The sequence below is a fragment of the Periophthalmus magnuspinnatus genome, chromosome 13, assembly GCF_009829125.3.
Source record: "Periophthalmus magnuspinnatus isolate fPerMag1 chromosome 13, fPerMag1.2.pri, whole genome shotgun sequence".
Classification (NCBI taxonomy): Eukaryota; Metazoa; Chordata; class Actinopteri; order Gobiiformes; family Gobiidae; genus Periophthalmus; species Periophthalmus magnuspinnatus.
The window spans coordinates 1,710,088-1,730,573 of NC_047138.1; the positions used below are offsets into that span (position 1 = coordinate 1,710,088).

Genomic DNA, 20,486 nt, shown 5'->3' on the forward strand with positions numbered 1-20,486 from the left:
AAGGGTTAAACACTTAGCATCACTATAGAGTCTTTACTCCACATCGGCCACATCGGCTAAAACTCTGGTAGCGGCGCATGAGGACATGAGGACATGAGGACATGAGGACATGAGGACATGAGGACATGAGGACATGAGGACATGAGGACATGAGGAGTCTGTCATGTTGACCCGGTCACACTCACTGACTCACACTGAAACAAAGAATAGAAACAGAATGAATTGTTGTGTGTTTATTTTATTTTCAACTCCAGTTCTTTTTTTTGTGCGCAGCGCAGATTTTCTGTGCGCGTATCCGTGTCAGCGGTGCACCAGTGCGCATGCGCGCAGCTTGGAGGGGGAAGTGACGTAGAGCTTCTTCGTAACGTGGCGAATTGTCCGTCGTTAATCAAATATCTGTGCAGTTGCGTGAGGCAGGCGGTCGAGACACTGTGCACAGATTCACAGTGTGCACAGATTCACAGTGTGTCTCATCAGTTTTCATCTATTTCCTGAAACAAATGACGCTAAATGCGCCTGAACCGTCAGTTCATCAGGCCCCGCGCTGAACGAGCATTAGATCATGGACTATTAAACTGCCTCTTGATTGGCAAGAGCTGAAATTAAAAGCTCATTTCACATTTGAATTTCCGCTGAATAAGACGACACCCACCTTCAAAACAGGAGACCTTCAGTACGGAGTGGATGTGATTACCCATAATGCAACAGCTCAGGTGTACAGCGTGAGTTCAGAGAGTACACACATGTTTTTTTACTTTAGTCACGGTGAAAAATACTACAGATATTCAGAGCGACACTTAATACAGAAGCCAAGGTACTGGGTTTGAACACCTGATGACGTAGATAGAGTCGCTCCTCGCGTCTGTCTCTGCTGTGGAACGATCCTGTAACTTGGCACAGGTTGTGTTTTGTGTTGGACGCTCACCAAACTCGATGCTTTGAAATAAATCCACTTTTTTTTTGGACTGTCACAAAAGGTACACGGGATTAAAACTTTACAGCGTTCTGATGAAAAACGATGGGAGTCAGTGTGAGCCGAGCTGTGTGGGGAACGTTTTTATTTTTGGTTAAAGTTATCCGCACATATTTACTCTCCTCTCCCAGGCAGCTGCTTTAAAACACTGTGACGCAAAGAGAATGATAGAAATTGGAAAGAAAACGAGTAAAATCTTTTGTCTAGGCTGGAAAACTGGTGCTTTTTGTTCGGTTCGTGTTTCCATCGTGGTCCTGCTGCATGTGTCTTGGCAGAAAGGGACCTCAGGTGGTGCTGTTGTCCTGACAACCAATAAGGGGCGCATCGCAGTGAGAGGCAGAATAATCTGAGAGGAGAGAGAGGTGCTGAGAGCGTGTGGCTGTGTGAGGAGGAGGGGGGGCGAGTTTCCCAGAGCCTGAACACAAGCCTGCCTCTCTCCCATCGCCGCTGCCGCCTGTGCGCGCTGCTTTTACGCGGAGAGCATCGCGCATTACGCATCACACAGGCTGCAGCTGGAGATTTTTTTTAGCGCTTACACAAACTCCCCCTGTCGAGTTTGAGCTGGAACTGTTGCTTTGGATTGTGTTCAGGACATTTGTCAGGACTTTTCCCCCCCTTCATCCTCATCTTCGTTTGGATTTATTCATCGCTTCACGAATCGCGCGTAACGGAAGATGCAAGTGGGACGCAAACCGTGTTGGAGGCAGTTGCAGGCTTCTTTTTTCAGACTGCTGTGTCTTATTCCAACAGGATTCCCCGTCCGGAGTGTGGATATGCAGCGGACCACGGACAACATCACCATCCGCCAGGGCGACACAGCCATCATCAGGTCAGTCACACTCCTCCTCCTCCTCCTCCTCCTCTTCCAACTTTCCTCGTGTCTCGTGTCTTTGGGGATGCACAGCTGCAGAATCCACTCTCCTGCTCCTGAGCTGGAGTCTGCAAGGTGCACCTCACGTGACTAACACATGCATTATGAGCTACAGTTTGTGTTTTAGATGCATTCTCTCTACACTGCTCTGCTTTTTTTTTTTTTACGTGTTAGAACTTCTGTGTCACGCTGCAAGGAGTTTCGTAGGTTTTACCATCTGGCATTGCGCAAGTCCCTCTCTCTCTCTCTCTTTTCCATCCATGCATCTTGTTAAAAGAAAAGGTTTTGGAGCACAAAGCATCCCTGTTTGCTTGCGTTCCTTGTGCAAAGTGCGTCACTGTGGATAATCATGCACAACGAGTGGAGACTCAGATAAGCGGATGATGTGAGGGGCAGAGGAGGGAGCCACAGCGAGTTTTAGGTTGGTGAAGCGTGGATGGATGTTTATTCTCCACATCCATCACACCCAGAGCCCCGTGCGTAAAGTGGGAGACGTGCAGCTGTCCGATAGGCGGCAAACTTCTGCTCCTTTCTCTGCAAACGCCCTGAATCTGAGGCTAAATGTGTTTGTTTATGTGCGCTCAGGTCTGGACTGTAAGCCTCAAACCCACTTAATCACCTCCTAGACAATGCAAGCTGTCAGCTCAGTGTTTTTGTGATAGTGTTGGGCAGATGTCACTGACCACGTGACCACAGAGCCATGTGTTTGTGGGAATAAATACAAAAACAGCAGCTGGATTTATTAATTTAGCATTTTATTTATGCTCTTCATCAGCTCCATTTCATTTCCCTGGTTTCTTTTCGTCGGCTGTAAAGTGTAAGACTCGAGCTCAGTGTAATGGAAACACACGTTCACTCCGTCACATTGATTTTTCTACTCCCCTCTCTCATATTTACATGTCCTAAACAGAAGTGGTTGTATTTACAGTGTCTCTCGTTGATAACACCCTGAGTGTAAAGGAACGTTAGGGTCTAGACCAAACCCGGACTTGTCCCTGAGGCGTCACGTTGATTGACCCCATCTGTGCTTAATGGAAAATCTAATTTGGGTGATTTGTTTCAGTTTGCTAACTCCACTGATGGACAATACAAACTACCATCAGCTGTGCACGTCAGAGCATTAGTGCACATGGAGGACGGAGCCGTGTACGTGCTCACTGTGCACTTAAATGCTTCAAAATCACATTCTGTGCAGATTCTCAGTCTGATTTCTCATTTATTTTTTCATTTGCACGTTCTGTTTTAAAGTCCTGTGTGTGCAGGCGTGTCATGATAGCACATTTTGATATATTGCGACATATTTATGAAGAAAATATAGACAATAAATGATAATATTGAAGCTAATTTATGCAACTGACACAATAATCCTAATTGATGTTGTGTTTTGTTGGTTTTTCACAGTTAAAACAGATAAAAATAGACCCCTGCATTACTTTAACAACCAGTTTGAATATGGATGTACGCTGTTTTGTTAGCGATAACTTTTAACAAGATTATTAGATGTGCCAAAACTCACCTGTGCTGCAGAATGAGCTCAACCAATGAAACTACAACTACAAAAAGTGAGGGTACAGGTTACTGCCATCCTGAATTGACATTTTCCTGCTTTTGTGAATATTTTTGACGTCAGAAAATAAACGCACTTGTGTCTGCGCTGGACAGATCATCTCAGCTCTGCTCTGATCCTCGTTAAACTTCTTAAGTTGCTATCAGGGCGATTACACCCCCAAAAAAACGATTCTAAATGTACCAGAAGAAGAATAAAACGCTTTAGCACTTAGTTTGCATCTATAATGAGTCATAGAAATGAAGTATTCCACCTTTTACTGCTTAGATCTTATCATATTGCCAAAAAATTACCAAAACTTTCCCAGTAGTGCGAAGAAAATGTGCACACGATAATTACTGACCCGGAATATACTGTCCAAGCTTCGATGTAGTGATTATCATGAGCTGCTCTTTATTCAGTCCTGGTTTAAGTCCAGCTTTGTCTTATTTACTCAGTAGACGGTTGAATTCTGTAAACTGGAAACAAACCTTTAGTGGAGTGAATGCATTTCCGCTCCATCGTAGAGCATCTCCAGGTTTTAGTCGGGTGCACTTATCCAAATGTCGTTGTTTAAAGGTGTGACCTGTGGAGTAGAAATCCCCCGCCGCTCTCACACCTCCTCTTGGAGCTGTGTGCGCCGGCTGTATTCTCTCATAATAGATAAACCACTTTAATAGGTGCTCTTTGCCGACAGGTGTCATCCAGCTGATCGCCTTTTGTCCGTCGAACTGTGCAGGGTTGAACTCTCCGGAGGGTCACAGTTATTAGTCTCACTTTCCAAATCCAATTGTGTACGTCTCTGCTATATTCAGACACTTAGTCACACTCAGCCTGACTTCCTCTGAACCTTATGGCCCTCGGAGTTAAGCCCGGGCAGCGTTTGAGCTCAGATGTACGTTAGATTCTGCACGTTAAAGAATAAATAGAGAAAATCGCACGTATTTGAGTCAGAATGTACCATATTTTGACAGATAAACAGGACGAACAAGACGTGTCGTAGCTGCTATATTTTAGTTGTTGTTATTTGTATTCATATCAGTCCCAAAATGCTTCACACACTTCTTTCTTTCCACCTTTCATTAACATTCAGCGCATGCACGTTAAAGGTACAGTGTGTAACTTTCTGGAGCTGGTACATCACCTGCAGGATTCAATGAAAACAGTCAATTAAAATCATACTTTACTTTGGAATATTCCCCTTAGAGATCAGTTTTATGCTACGCTGCAGAAGATTATAAACCAAAAGAGCAGGAGGACGCTCTGTGCAGGTCAAATAAGAGTCAGGTTTGTGGAGATGCGAGCCCATTCAGAGGAAGGATGCATGTTATTCAATGCGATAAACATGAACGTTGGCGGTTCAGATCCCACGGTGGACATAAACATTAGGAGAACGGTTAGATTCCAGCTCCCACAGATAAATACTGTCATTGTCCTTGGGCAAGACACTTAACCCACCTCGCCCTAAGTGTCTGTGTACTCTGGGGTGGAGTGGGTGAGTGGTTCCTTGATGAAAAACGCTTTGGAGCCTTAAATTTGGAAACGCTTTCTATAAAAATCTGACCATTTACAATTTTAAACACAACCAAAACGAACTGTAGCTTTGATGGATTGTGTAAACTGTTCTTCATACAGTTATTTAAGTTGTACTTTAATGAAAACTAAACGACAGGAATATATAACGAACAGGAGGCGATGTGGAAAACAATATGGCCCATACCTCGTGTTTACTCGGGCATTTAATCCCCAACGACACACAGTGGGGTTCAAGTGTTAAGAAGGTCAAAATGTCACAATATGCTCACAGTGTCGACTAAATATCATGTTTAATCTTGACAAAAGCGTCCAAAAGAAGTCGTGTTTCATAGTAGCAGCCGGACGAGACATTTTAGACCAGATATTTTGAGTTAAAACTTATGTATTTTAGTACATTTGCGGGCGACAGTACCTCAGTTGAGTGTTTATCCGCTGAATCGAAAGTTGGCGCTTCAAATCACGAATCCTCATTGGCTCAGCGGTCAGACTCATTAACCCACAAGTTGACGGTGCGATTCTAGCTCGTACGAATGATGCGTCTGCGTACACCGGCGTATGAATCTGTGAGAGTCCTGGATGTAAAGCTCTTTATCAAAATAAGACCAGTATTTCGTCTATAAATCAACATAATCGTGCAAGAATCAACATTACCAGGAAAATCCAAGTTTGCTCTATAAAGGCAAAAAGGTCGTTTGAGGCTCTGGCACAGGGCACAAATACCTGATAAATGAGGTCTTTGTAATTACCTATCCTAATCACGCAGTCAGGAACATAATTAAAGCCACATTCATAATTCATGTTGTATGTGTTGTCGATTACTCTTATTTATCGTCAGTCACGGCCCAATAAACAGAGGCTAGGGCCCCGTATGGCCCCGTCGCAAACTCTGCCATTTTTCAAGCCCAGTTCCAAGCTGACAAATTGGATGTGTGGCCTGCGTGGTGGGGGGTTAAAATGCACAGAACTTGGAGCGTGGAAAGGGAGGCTGTTGGCGAGTAATTTGTCAAGCTCCACAGTGTATCTGATTCCATAAGCGGGGGTTCTTTGTGGGGGCTAAGGGGATACTGGTGACCTGGAGGTGTAATGCAGCTCCTTCAGCGGTGGTCCTGGCTGCGGTCATGGCACAAGAAGAGTCGGGGCGAACCGGGATCGAACTCGACTACCGCTGTGGGTCGCTTAGATCTGGGAATGTACTTTTTCTATATGACGAGGCGTGTCACGATCACACAAACTGAAGTGTGGAATACACTGGTCCCTGGTTCTAAAAATAACCCGCAGTAGCTAAAATCCGAAGTAGTAAGTTTTATTTTTTTACAATTACTATACAGTTGTCTCACTATCGCAGTTCAGTTTTCGTGGTCTTGCTGTTTCGTGGATTGTTTTTGTGCAATTTTACATGTTTTTTGTTTTGTTTTTTTACATCGTATGAGCGTACATGGTGTTCTGTGTCCTGATTGGCTGTTGGACTGTAGACCATTGTGTCACGCGTCCTGATTGGCTGTTGGACTGTAGACCATTGTGTCGTGCGTCCTGATTGGCTGTTGGACTGTAGACCATTGTGTCATGCGTCCTGATTGGCTGTTGGACTGTAGACCATTGTGTCGTGCGTCCTGATTGGCTGTTGGACTGTAGACCATTGTCTCGTGCGTCCTGATTGGCTAAGGGACTGTAGACCTAAAAAAAAAGTCTGCGAAAGGTGAACCGCGATATAGTGAGGGACAACTGTACTGCTGAAGTAAATGTAGACGATAAATGATAATTATTGAAACCATAACGCAGATTTATCCCCCAAATGTGTTCTTATATGATTAAAAAAGCAAAATAAAGCGCTTAAGTAATTAGTTTGTGTTTGTAATGAGTCATAGAAGTTCATAATCCACCCTCCTCCAGCTCAAATCTCATTCTAGTGCAGAAAAATAACCAAAATGTTCCGAGTAGCGCGAAGAAAAACTCTCTACGATAAATATTGACCCCCAAAAAGTATTGTTCCATCTGTCTTGTACTGAACGATAAGTCCGTATAGTAACTGTGACAGGCCTATATATAACAAGAAAGGCACTGTACCAGAGCAAAGTATGAAACATTTTCTTTGGCAAGGCTAAAACGAACTGAGAAATAGCAATAGTCGCCTAAAAATCACATTCTGATTATGAAGATTTGCCATTGTGTGCAGAAAATTCAAATTTGATTTCTGTATCAATTTTTGAAGGTGTAGAGGACTGTAATTATTTGCAGAAAAGTGGATTTCAGAGTTCAGTTTGATGAGCAGTTAAACTAATATTTGTTCTTTGAAATGTTACATCTCCGAAATATAAAAAAAGGAAAACAGGAGACGTCTTAAAATTCAAACAAATTAGCATCGCCCTAAACTCTATATGAAGTTGACGTGATCTAAATATCAAAGTTTTACGCTGAGTTTCTGAGAGGAAGACCTTTAAAGATTGACCTTAAGACAAGTTTCAAGACCAAGGTCTGTCTAGAGAGCTGCGTCACGGGCGGAATATTAACTACGATGTTTCTAAACTTAAGAGAAAGCAGCTTCTCCACGAGAGCTAAAGCCGAGCATTTGGCAGCACAGAAACGCAAGTCGTCAAAGAAATGAGGGAGATGATAACAATAATTTTGGGGTGTTAGTCTTGAGACGCTCATGAACTATAAAAATGCACTTTAAACAGGTCCAAAGTGTGTTTTTACTGCCCCTAAACCATCCCTGAATGTAAACTAACGCAGTAATACAGTTCTTGACCTGGTTTAGTGCTGATTATTCCAGGTTTAGTAACAGATTTAGTCCTGGTTTAGTTTTAAATATTACAATATGTGTAAGTGTGAGCCTATGCTGCATACACTTAAGTTATTCCATCTGTTCACAAGGTCTGTCACGATATTGTGCATGTTTTCTTTGCACTACTGGGAAATATGTGGTTATTTTTTGGATAAACGATGAGATTTAAGCCGTAAAACTTTGAATTAATAACTTGTCTGACTCGTTACAGATGCAAACTAACGATGAAAGTGTTTGGTTCTGCTGTTTGTTTATCGCACATCATACATTTTTAACGATATTGTGGATTTAGAATAGTTTTTGTGGTTTAAATCTGCTCTTGTGCTATTGCGTCAGTATAAGTTTCAGTATTATCGTTTATCGTCTACAGTTCTTCAGATTTTGTTATCATGACAGGCGTATCTGCTATTCGTGACGCAGTTTTGAGTGTTTTCGGTTTATGCGCTCGCTCTCATTCCTCCTCCGCTGCTCAAAACGCTCTCCTCTCAGACTCCATTAAAAAGCGAGTTAATATTGACACGTATCCGTAGCATCTGCCGCCGCGTGACACCGCCAGCTGCGGATCTAAATAGGTTTTATGTTAGCGTGCGCGCGGAAACCCTCTCGTGTAAGACGCTGTAAGATGTGCAGGTTTAACTACTCTTAACCCGCGGGACCCTTCACCTCACGAGGACGGAGGACGAGATAATCTGAGGCGGAGATTATTCCCATGGCAACGGGCGGCGCCGGGTTACGCGTTCATAATTTAAGTCCATATCGTGTTAATTTGGCTTAACCAGTGTCGACATCTGGTGAGTTATTGTGCGTTTAATTTAGCGCAGTGAGTTACAGACCTCGACGTTGGTGAAGATTATTACTGTTGTATATCGTTTTACACCGAGCCAATGACCTTGCGTCCCATTGACCCACTCGCGCCAAACATCTGCTCCTCGCAATTACAGTAAACCGCTAGAACTTACATCACCGAACACTTTAATCTACGAGCGGCGACGTCATCTGGGATTACAGTCTGCGTTCGTAGCGTCGGGGATGTAAAGTTCGTGAAGAAAGATGTTGCTTTTCACAATCGTTAACGTTGATAAATCAAAGTTGCGCTGCGTAACGTTTCTAGCGGAGAGTGAACCATCTGCTCGTCTCTGCAGAATGTTCCACAGTAACATTCCATATACATACAGTAGAAAATGACTTTAGCAAATTAAAACTGTCAATGAATCTAAATAAAACTAAATATATTATCTTTGGGAATAGAAAAACTGTCCGACTAATATTAAATTAAATGACGTGGAAATTGGACGAGTGGCTGTGACCAGATTCTTATGTTTTTATATTTATATTGATGAAAAACTTAATTGTAAAGTGCACATTACTGTTCTTCAGACAAAGTTACACAAAAAGCTGCGATAATGAGGTTTCACTTAAATTATTTCTACCATATTTGAATTATTGTGTCGAAATCTGGGGTAAAAAATAACATAAAATGAGGAAGGTCGTTAGAATAGTTCACCAAACAGACGAGCTCACGCCAACAAATCCTGTTTTTGTTACATTAAAACGAGTAAAATAGTTTGATCTTGTTGATTTGAGCCGTAATGATGAATAAGACAGATAATCATAAACTCTCCTCTTGTTTACAGATGTTATTCGAACAGAGAAAGTCAATATCATCTTAAAAGAACAGGTTTATTTAAAAAAAGTAAGACTAGAACCAGTAAAAAACGTCATTGTGTTTGTGTTCGAGGGGTCAGTCTGACTAAGGGGGGGTCAAACTCAATTTCACCGAGGGCCAAATCTGCAAAACGGTTCGTCTCAAATTTGCAAAAATGTAAAAAATATGACCTCTCCTGATAAACTGACATTTTAAGATGGTCATACATTTTAATTTACCTCGTCACGGGCCGCAGAAAATGACGTGGCGGCCACATTTTGTGTCTGGAACAACCTGGATGATAAATTAAAAAGCTCCTACACAATAAAACATTTAAACAGAGGTACAGTATAAAACATGACTTTCTGAACATTACAGGACTCAGGTGACTGCTGTGGTTTTTCTTTTGTTACATATTGAGTCATTTGTTGTAGAACTGATGCTGCTTTTCTTGGAATTCTTGTGCGTTATTATTAAATTAAATAGGTTCAGATGTTATAAATCATTTTGACTTCAGTCTAAACCCTTTCAGTCATGATAGAAATGTTATGTACAGCCTTATACGAGTAAATAATGCTTGATTTTGAATGTAATGACAAAAAACCCAACACATTCATCTAATTTTTATTTTATTTTAAGTGTTTTCATTGCACAAAAAGTAGCTCAAAAATCCGTGCGTCGGTTTGTCTCAGCGCAGATCTCACCTCTGTCTTTGTGCTGTGGGAGTTCGATAAGTTTCATGACATATGGCGGAAATTTTCAGGCGTTTCTTCGGCCGCGAGAAGGTAGCGGTCCCTCCACGAGACCCGTTACCCACGATGCACCTGAGGTTTCTTTCAAGCTTAGACAATGCGAGCTCCAACACGAGTAAAGTCAGAATCTCTGCATGAAGCGAAACGGTTGTGTAAGAACTGGTTTTCACCGTTTTTCTCTGGTTTTAAAGTTTGACTCATGGCACAGAAGCCGTTCGACCGTGAATCCAGCGGTGTGCGTTAGACCCGGGGCTGTTTAATACATCACATACATAATATTTACATAAAAAAACAGCGAAAACCTTCTTGTCGCTGTTGTTTGGACGACGCCAACGAGCGAAATCAACCCATCGTCATCGCTCTGTCGCTGCACGTAACTCGCAAAAGAAACACAGACGAGTGCGCCGCGTGTCTTGAAGCGTTTTGCAGCGCAGTAGTTAACTTTATAATTGCGTTTTTTTGGACTCGTGGCCTTGCGGGTGAGATATTGTCAGTTCCAGGCACAAATCCGTGTAACTGACAGTCGTTTATTGAAGCCCAAATGACGCAGATCACGCGTGGTCCTCTGGGTCAATTATGTGCACTTTGACAACGCACTTTGACTCACAGTTGCCTTTAAGGAAGAGATGATTTTGCACTTTATCTTTACCCCTGAGGATTCTGAGCAAAACAGAAGTCTGTGTTTCTTGAATCAGAGCCAGGCGCACTCATAATACGTGCAAAATCAGCTGCAGGGTTGGGCGATGCATACTGAGTTTTTTTTTGGTTTTTAAAGGCTCAACTTTTGCGGGAGAATGCGTTTACGGAGTGATCACATGATTCTCACTCCAAACATTGAACGTTCCCACGAAAAACAACACATTTTCAGTCTAGAGAAGCTTTTTGACAGCTGCTACCATATGGCAACGTGTGAAAATGCAGATTAGCGTACATCACACACCACGTAAGACAATACTGTGAAATTTGACCCTGATGTTCTACCTCGTTTTGTTGTTTTGTCGTGTTGACTGAACACACACATTGCAACAAAACTATACGTCATGTGGATGATGTTTAAAGGAGCCCGTGTTACGCTGTTTTCTGGTCTGTTTTGTTTCATTCGCACATGTTTAAACACGTAAACCCTGCAGATTTAGGCTAAGTTCTTCTCTCAAACTGAAAAAAAACTCTGGAGCACTTCCTGTATCACCACATGATGACATCACAAGGTGGAACACTGTGTTTTTAAACTCCACACACCTTCATTTCTAGAATCATTTGGACCATTTCAGCTTCTGGAATCGCCAAACTCGACTGAAAAGTTAAAGAAAAATTCAAATTTGTCAGCAGGACCATTGATCAGATGATTTTTTTATTTTATTTTTTTAAACTATGGCCTGGTCGACTGAGGGATTACACAGAAATCGCTACTGAACAAAAGGTAAAAAATAGCAGGTAACTTAAACTACAGCTTCATGAATCACAAGGTGGAGCAGAGGATTTTGAGGTTTGGAGATGTAGACAAACTAATAAATCTGCACTAAACGGGACACTTTATTACACCGTTCACTTTAATAATCCGTGTTTGCTCTGTTGTTATGATTTTGTTGTATATTTTCTACCTCTAAGTATTTTTATTTTATTTTTAAGCACTTTTTTTTTTTACTTTATGCCCTTATTTGTACTTATTCAGTGTTTTATGTTGCACTTTACCACCAAAGTAGTTCCAAGTTTGTGAGTTGTGTTCACTGACAATGGCAATGAAAAGTCTTTTGATTCTGATTCTGACTCTAATAATAAAGAAAACATAACTCCAGGTCTGTTTTTAATGAGGGAACAGCATTAAAACATGATTTAACCTCCTGGGACCTGGCGTCTTCACATGTGAACAACACATTTTGGGTTGTTTAGGCCACAAAACAGATTTATTTCTATACACGGTCCTGGTGTCCACGTATGAGGACATTATACTGCCTCATAGTGGTGACAGAAGAGTATAACACCTTATAGTTTAGATTCAAAATGGACTTTGTTAAAGGCAAACGTCTGCTCCTGTCTGCAGCTCTTCAAATGAGACACAATCGTTTCTCATTTTGTTTTTACTCAGAAAAACTGTTGTGTTCAGACATTTAATATTGTTTTTTTTTTTTTGTGACTTTATTTAATTCTATCAAAATCATTAAAAAGTAGAACGAATGACCTCATATGTGCACATCATTTTATTCATAATTTAAAAAGATAATTATTTTTACAGATCCCAATCAGCCCAAATAACAAAGAGAAATTAATAAAGTCATGCAAGAGTTTAGGTTTTAAGAGGTTAAAGTTCACAAGAGTCAATTTTGTTAACACTCATTCGACGAAGAATCTTTGCAAATCTTTGTAAATGTGACGAGCTTGTCCTAAGTCCTAATTCACGCCGTTTTATTAAAGCGTCATTAGCCGTGTCCCACATGTGAGTGACCTGGATTTGGTTTATTTTATCGCTAATCCAGCTGCAGCGAGCATCAGTAAGGGCATCTGACTTAAAACAGACAGCGTGTCAAGTGAAAATGCTTCTACAAACGTGTCCACAGAGGCTAAATTAACCCGCTGTACCCCGCTGCGTTTGACTTCAACTTGATGATATAATCTACGCGACAAATTCCAACATAAGCCGCGCACAGACACCCGCAAACACGAAGCGCATTTACAAACCGCGCTCTCTAAACCCCGTAAAAAAGTCGCAGTCGTCTAAAAGCTTATCCAAATCCCTCTTTGATGTCGACAAAGTGCAAAAAAAAAAATCCAAAACTTTGTCTTAAAACGTCAATTTTTCCGCCACGCATTTTTGAACAAAGGAAGTATAAAGCCACACGCCTGTATTGTTTTGATTAACTTTAAAAAGAGCCATTCATAATTACACACCGTTTTAAATATTTAAAACACTCACTTCAATATTTCATAAAAACACAATCCATTTGCACAGAGGTAATAAAAGAGCAATTAGTCTGTGCTTTGTTTGCATAATGCACAAGTCACTGACAGGCTGCACTTGTTCTGAACTCTAAAGTGAGGTCAATGAACGATGAGCGTCTTAGATCTTCGTCGATACGCGCAAACATATGGTGCGTGCGTGTTGTTGTTTATCCCGCCTCCTCCCTGCACACGAGCTCGCTGTGATCACCATTTCCTGCCTGTCACTTTAAATGATAAAAACCCAGCGCACGTTTTCATCTCCATAGACGATTCTACGAGCGATGTACTGTACCCGGGCTGTGGATGGTGTAAAAAAAACGCAGCAGAAACGAATCAATTGCCGTTTTCCGGACACGGGGCAACAGAGCGGAGCGTAATTTGGGATGTCCGGACTCCCCAGGGGCGCGATACGTCTCCCAGCTCAACATCACGAGTATTTTTACACTATAAAAACCAGCTCAAGAACCACAGTACAGTAGTTTGGCCCTCTGCCCGAACTGTAGGGACTGCGCTCCTCACCGGAAACTTGAAAGAAACGTGAAATACCGACTTATTTTAAACTTGGAGATACAAAAGTTGACGGAAATATGATGAAAATGTGATGAAAATAATAAAATGTGTAGGTTGTAACGCCTGGAGGATGAAAGATACAGACTCGGAGTGAAAAGTTTAAGAGTTTATTACAATCGAGAGAACGTGAATGGTGGTTGGAGGAGCTGGGTCGGAGGCGGAGGAGCGAGGTGGATCCAAAAAATAGCGAAAAATGAACTAAGAACCTTGAACATAACTAAAAAAAAACAGACTGAGCCAAGCAGAACTGTACCACAGACGATCTGGTTGCGTGTGGAGCAACTTTCAGTCTGTTTGTGGAGGTGGAGGCTTGATTGCTGATTGGCTGCAGGTGTGTAGTGGGTGGAGCCAGAGTCTCCGCCCAGCGCCAGGTACAGACACAGAAGAGAAGGGGAAAGACGGCACAGAAAACACAGAAAAAGACTGAATACTGACAGTAACCAACATATTTCGATCAGGTTTAAACAGGACACTCATGATAAAGAGACTTTGACTGTTCTCTTTGGGTTTTCCTGTTTAAATAAAGATAAATAAATAAATAAAAATAGGTCTAAATGAGAAATTTTGTGCCAAGTTTAACTCACATTGCACTTATTTTGTTTGCGTAATTTTCCAGCTCAACAAAACATGCGGTCATCCATCTCGTCACTATCACTAAGTGTCGCTATGCAGGGGTCAGAAGTGGCACGCTGGGTTTTTAAAAGTTAAATTTGACTTTTTTGTTTGTTTGTTTGTTCATTTTGTGTAGCAGCAATTAACTACAGCCAAGTTTGACCCACTGACCACGTGCTGTTTTGTTGAGCGGGAAAACAACCCAAATAAAATCATCTTCTCAGCAAAACCGGTTGGTAAAATTGTGTTTTTTTTGGTTAATCTTTATAGTAATAACTGGCAGAATGTCTAGAAGTACGTTTTATATACTTTTTGGGTAAATTAGTGACTCTGATGCGTCAAATTTTATCTTAAATTAGGGAATAAAGGGTGTCAGTGTTCAGTTATAGCAGTAAGTTTATGCATTATTCATAATTTTCCAAAGAAGAAAAGAGTTTTTGAGTTCTCCAGAGTTAAAATAACAAAAAAAAAAACAAGTTTACACGTCCATATAAAACATTAAAAACAGGAGCAGGTGTGTGTCACAGTTTGAAATAAAATATAGTAAACATAAATTACAAAAGCAGCTCTTGGGGTCAAACTCGGGCTGCTGTTTGCTGAATCAGGAAGTGCGCTGTTAGTATTCTAGTGCATGCATGTTGTTGTAGCAAAACTCCACTCTCACCTCTGTAAACTGTGAACATTGCAGATAAACTCTTTGCAATAAAAATGAGGAATGAACTAGGAGCTGAAACGATCCAAATCTGTTTTTTCACATTTTGAGACGTAGAATCAGGGACATCGGCTTCAGAAAGTGTCTCTTATTTGAAGCTGACGTAATAAAAAGTTCTGTATCTCTCCATATGATTAAAAAACAACACAATTACCTGCTAACTACATGCATAAAGCGCCACGATCCTTATCTCGCGCGTGAATGAGCTCGTCTCTGCGTCTCCGTTTATTGTTACAGTCCACACTTCTCCTCTGTCTGAACTTTAAGAGTCCCACAGCTTCAGCGCGACACTCGCTTCATCTATCGTCCTCTTTGTGTTTTGCTTCGCCAGCAGTGCATTGTCCAGTCGTGTCCTCACCTGACTCGCCAAGTGCCCACAAGTTATTTGAGGACAAAAGAGGAAAAGAAAGGAGAAATCGGTAAAGGAATTCACGTTGGCGGTTGAATGCTCACACAGAAGGAACAGGACGGCTCTGATAAGATGAATTGAAACGGGCGGAGACTGGGAGTGCAGGGACATAGTATTAGTACAATCAGCACAATAATCCCTCTGTTCCGGCCCGGGACTATAGAGGATTTTCAAATCAATTTTTGACTTATGATGCTGCGGCTAAAAGCGAGCAGAGCGCAGCAGTTTGTAGCGTGTTTGTGTTTAGATGTGGGCCTTGGGCGGGTTAACGTCTCGGGTTACGCAGCTGCTCACACATCGACCGAGCGAAATGAATGCGATATATCAGACTATTAAATATTACAGGTGCATTACATAACTTTTCTGTCTTCTGTTGTTATGTTCTTGCTTCGTCTGCAATGTTCCGCAGTGTTTTGCAGGTTAGAAGTCCGAGTCAGATCCATTGAGAGGTGACCCTACTCTCAAGAATGCACGTATTTGCACTTTTTTGCACTTATTTAAGGTATTTGAGGCTTTCTTGAGCTATGGAAATACCTCTAAATGAACAAATGCAAGGTAGATGATGATGGTAAAGCATTAACATCTCCATGGAGACGAACCGTTACTCAGTACTTTATATGGCTTTTTATTGTTTACTTCATCGTTTTAAGCAATATAATTTTTTTGGAAGTAAGTTTTGCGATCTTAAATACGACCTGACCGACTTCTGTGTTAAAAAAGTCTCTAAAACTTCTGCAAAAAGCCTGACCAAAGTCAAAAACACTTAAGATTTACATATTCATATCTGTCTTTTGGTGCGGGACTTGCTGAGTGTTCAGATTTGAGCCTCTTTTTCCTGTACACATTTGTGAAGCCTTTTCAGATCTTGTGAGTCTTAAAAGTTGCTCAGGCTTTCATCTTGGTCAGAAGAATCAGAATAATGTCCTGCGGAGACAGCGGAGCAGATGGACAGTCCTGTACAGCTCCACTTCACGGCACCGACTGAACCCGTTCCAACGACGCTTCAATCTCGATGCTTTCAGCTTCTGTTTTTGATCTACTGTAGTCGTCATCACCCGAAATACCGGGACATCACAGGCTGTTCATTATGTCCTTTCAAAGTGTTTTTGTGAGTAACACGACCACACAACTCCTAAGATGTTTTTTTTTAAGGTACAAGTGAATATTAAAGTAGTGCTGCTCTCCATAAAAGCTCTTCCACTCCATTTCCTCTGGAGCTCGGCTTTTGTAGGCGCGGCCTGAATGTCTCTAAGTGCATATTTAAACTGCTCAGCAATTTCTCACAGCGCCTGGACTCCTATAGACTGTGGCAGCGCGAGGAACGAGCCCGAATGTCAGGGTTTGGGAGCGGCGGGATACTCAGGAAGTGCTCAGGAAGTGCTCAGGAAGTGCTCAGGAAGTACTCAGGAACTGCTCAGGAAGTACTCAGGAAGTGCTCAGGAACTACTCAAAAAGTACTCAGGAACTGCTCAGGAAGTACTCAGGAAGTACTCAGGAAGTGCTCAGGAAGTGCTCAGGAACTACTGAAAAAGTACTCAGGAAGTGCTCAGGAAGTACTCAGGAACTGCTCAGGAAGTACTCAGGAACTGCTCAGGAAGTACTCAGGAACTGCTCAGGAAGTACTCAGGAACTGCTCAGGAAGTGCTCAGGAACTACTCAAAAAGTGCTCAGGAACTACTCAAAAAGTGCTCAGGAAGTACTCAAAAAGTACTCAGGAACTGCTCAGGAAGTACTCAGGAAGTACTCAAAAAGTGCACAGTCCACCCTTTTCATAACAGGTGAATCTTTAATTACTTTTTATATACTTGATCTGAATAAAATATGTTGACAAGTTCTGGAATTTATTCACGTAGACAGTCTCAAATAATTTAAAGCCCCACGGTGTAACTTTTTATCCAAAAATAGACTATAATGAATTCATAACATTATTGGCTAGAAGATTTATCTTAATGAATTGGAAACAAAAAACAAAAAAACAAAAAAATGCAATTTACATGAATCTATTGTATGACATAATGAAACATGTCCAACTAGAAATAAAATAAAAAAAAAATAATAATAATAATTTGAACTTAGAGAAAAAGTGAAAATTTTTCACATTTTTGGGATGTGTTTCTGGAGACAAACAGGTGAATAGAGTGTTACCTAAACCTTGACCCCTCCCTCCTTTATATAATTTATTTTTATTATATAAATTATTTATTTATATAATTTATTATATGTCTGTTGTCTTATCAATATACAAAGTAATTACATAAATATTATTATTATTATTATTTTAAATTTTACCTATTCAAAACTTTAATAAAAAAAATAGACTACAATAAAATACATCGTTTAAATTTTTTTATTATTTTTTTTGTAGCTGGACAGTGTTTACAGTTTTTAATCACAGGCTTAAACAGGTTGTTCAAAAAACAAAATAAGGCTTTTCTGGCTTGTAAAAGTCTCTTTATTTTAACACTTTGGCCTAAATATACTGCAGTTTTCACCCAGTGTTTTTCTGTTTTGACTGATTTAAAAAGTCCAAATATCAGTCGTATCAAACGCCTCAGTATTGGCCTTTGTTTTATTTTCTAATGTCTAAATCCAAATATTATAAAGTGATTTCACCTGATGAAGCTGAACCTGTGATCTCTCTCAAAAAGCTTCTGTTCTGTGTCGTCTGCTGCTTCTTCTGCTGCTTCTGCTGCTTCTTCTGCTTCTTCTTCTGCTTCTTCTTCTGCTGCTTCTTCTGCTTCTTCTTCTGCTGCTTCTTCTGCTGCTTCTTCTGCTGCTTCTTCTGCTGCTTCTTGGCTCAGTCCTGATCAGCTCTGGTCATCTGTCCTTTTATTTAGTCCTTGTTTAGTCCTGGTTCAGTTCTGGTACAGTCCTGGTTCAAACCTGAGAGAAGAGAGAGACTTATGTGCGATTTTCTTTTTCATTCCATTCCAGTTTATTTTCTGGTTGGTTATAAAACACCACGCCTCACGCTCGTAGTGACGCTTCACTGTGAGCGTGAGGCTTCTCCACAAAATGGACTCTGGTTTGTCCTGGAGGAGGAATTTCCTGCTGCTTTTTTATTTCCTGTCACTAGAATATTCCACATTATCAATAAAACCGATCTGTCTCCACGGAGAAGCTTCTGAACTATATTTTTACAGGGAAATTGATGTTTTAATGTTAATATTTAGTTTTGTACCTTTTCTTTTCTTTGTTCATGACCTTCTCAGACCAAAAAAACACTCATTTGTGCTGGATATTGTTAACAAATCTGTGTAGAATCTTCGCCTGCAGCTTCAGCGCAGTGTTCTTCGTCTGTGTAGCGTCGGTACAAGGCTGCGAGCGTTTTCATTCTGGCCCAAGGCAAGTTTTTCAGCTTTTTACACCAAAGGGACCAAAAACTATACGCTCCAGCTTCAGACACTTCCACATAGTTTCATTATTCACAGCGCTGTCCGTGTCTTTATTAAGTAAAGGCAATTAAAGTCTGTCACAGCTTTTTATGTGTTCAGATCCAACCCGTGTGTGTCTTTGTCTCTGTAATCGATGAGTGTGTAAGTTTAAAGTGTGTCTGTGTAAATCCTCTGTCGTCCACGTCTGAGCCACAATAAAAAAAACAAAAGTAACATTTTACTTTAGGGTCTTAAACTCAAATTATCTTGGGTGGAGGAGGCAGAGTCAGGGTGAAGCTGGTCTTCCACAAAAAAAGCTTTGTTGAAATCTCAAAAGTCATCGCTGTTTTCAACATACATGAGGAAATACGCCGATTTTTGTGGATTTTATGGATATAAGCGGCAAGTTTGAGACTCGTGCTTTAAGGACCGAGCACATTATAGACCAGTGCAGCTCAAGTAGACTTTTATTCTGTTTTTAGCCGTAAAAATGATGTTAAAGGAAGTATCAGCCTGTACTTTTGCCGTTTTTCACACAACTACCTCTATTTTACACATCCATCCTTATTTTTCCTTTGACGCGCTCTGATTGGTCGTCTTCGAGGGCGACGTAAGCACATGACCGTAATGACAGTGACATATTTAAAGAGCCTCATGCCTCTGCTTTGAGACGCCGTTTGGATTTACACGAGAGCACAGTTGGTTGTGGAGTTACGTTAATGGAAAGTCGGCAACCGCGAGTCTAACGGCGACCGACGCTATAGAGTTAACGCACGTTTTAGCGAAGAAAACACCTGCAACTGAACAGACGCAAGACAGACATATAAACAAACTGTAACTTAGACTGTGTTCCAAATAGGACGTTAGCATGGACGCGCTTCTGGCTCCAGTTCACTTCACATTGAAAAACTCGACATGATCCTGGTTTATTTATTTATTTACTTATTTGTTTTAGATTTCACTATTGTGTCTGTAAATCCAGATATGAACATTAACAACAGACAAATCAGACGCCTTCTTTCCTTAAAGTTGCTCCCGCTAGCGTTAGCAACAGGTTTGATTGACAGCGTTGCTAAGCTAGTTTAGCATAGCTTTTTATGTGTTGATATAATCGTTCCACCTTCTTTGTTGTTGTAAAAGATGGACAAGAATCCAAGTTTGAGGCGCGTTTGAGCCAAGAAAATACCTGTAATTAAACAAATACAAGATAAACAGAGAAATATCAGTATAGAAGAATATCACGATAAACGATAACATTGAAACTACTTTACGCCACGGACACGGCTGATCTACAGCAAAAAAAAATAGCAAAAAGAACCAATATTTAGTCTTGGAAGTTATTTATTCGTCCCTCTCCAGCTCAAATTTTACCGTTTTACATAAAAAAAACATCAAAAACCTCCCACGATTGCAACAAAAATATACAAACGATAAATATATTGTTGTAGCTGTCGTATTTTGAGCGATAAATCGATGCCGTAATCATCATGACAGAAGAAAAGTTCCATAGTGGACCTTTACATTAACAGATAATGAGTTCCCTTGTTCACATCGATTTCGCCCTGTCCATGTGCGATTAAGTGAAGACGATTAAACGTTCCACCTTTTTATGTGTTCAGATCCCACCATTAGCCTCTTTGTCGCTGTAATGGAGACCCATGTTCTAGAGGTTTAGTCTCTTTAATTGTACCTCGCTGTGATTAATAACAGTGTGCGCCTCAAAGTTGAACAAAATCCAATCTTTTTCACTTGAGGTTTTCATTTCCA

At 40.9% G+C, this 20,486-nt stretch overlaps 1 protein-coding gene across 1 annotated transcript in view; it reads left to right on the plus strand.

Annotated features, from left to right (window-relative positions):
• Window positions 1-1,461: 1,461 nt before the first annotated feature.
• lsamp (limbic system associated membrane protein) overlaps window positions 1,462-20,486 on the plus strand; it is a 365,491-nt gene continuing 346,466 nt past the window's right edge. The window contains exon 1 of the mRNA XM_033977510.2: window positions 1,462-1,802. Coding sequence (XP_033833401.1) covers window positions 1,648-1,802 — 155 coding nt within the window. The 5' untranslated portion in view covers window positions 1,462-1,647. The remainder of the gene's footprint in view (window positions 1,803-20,486) is intronic.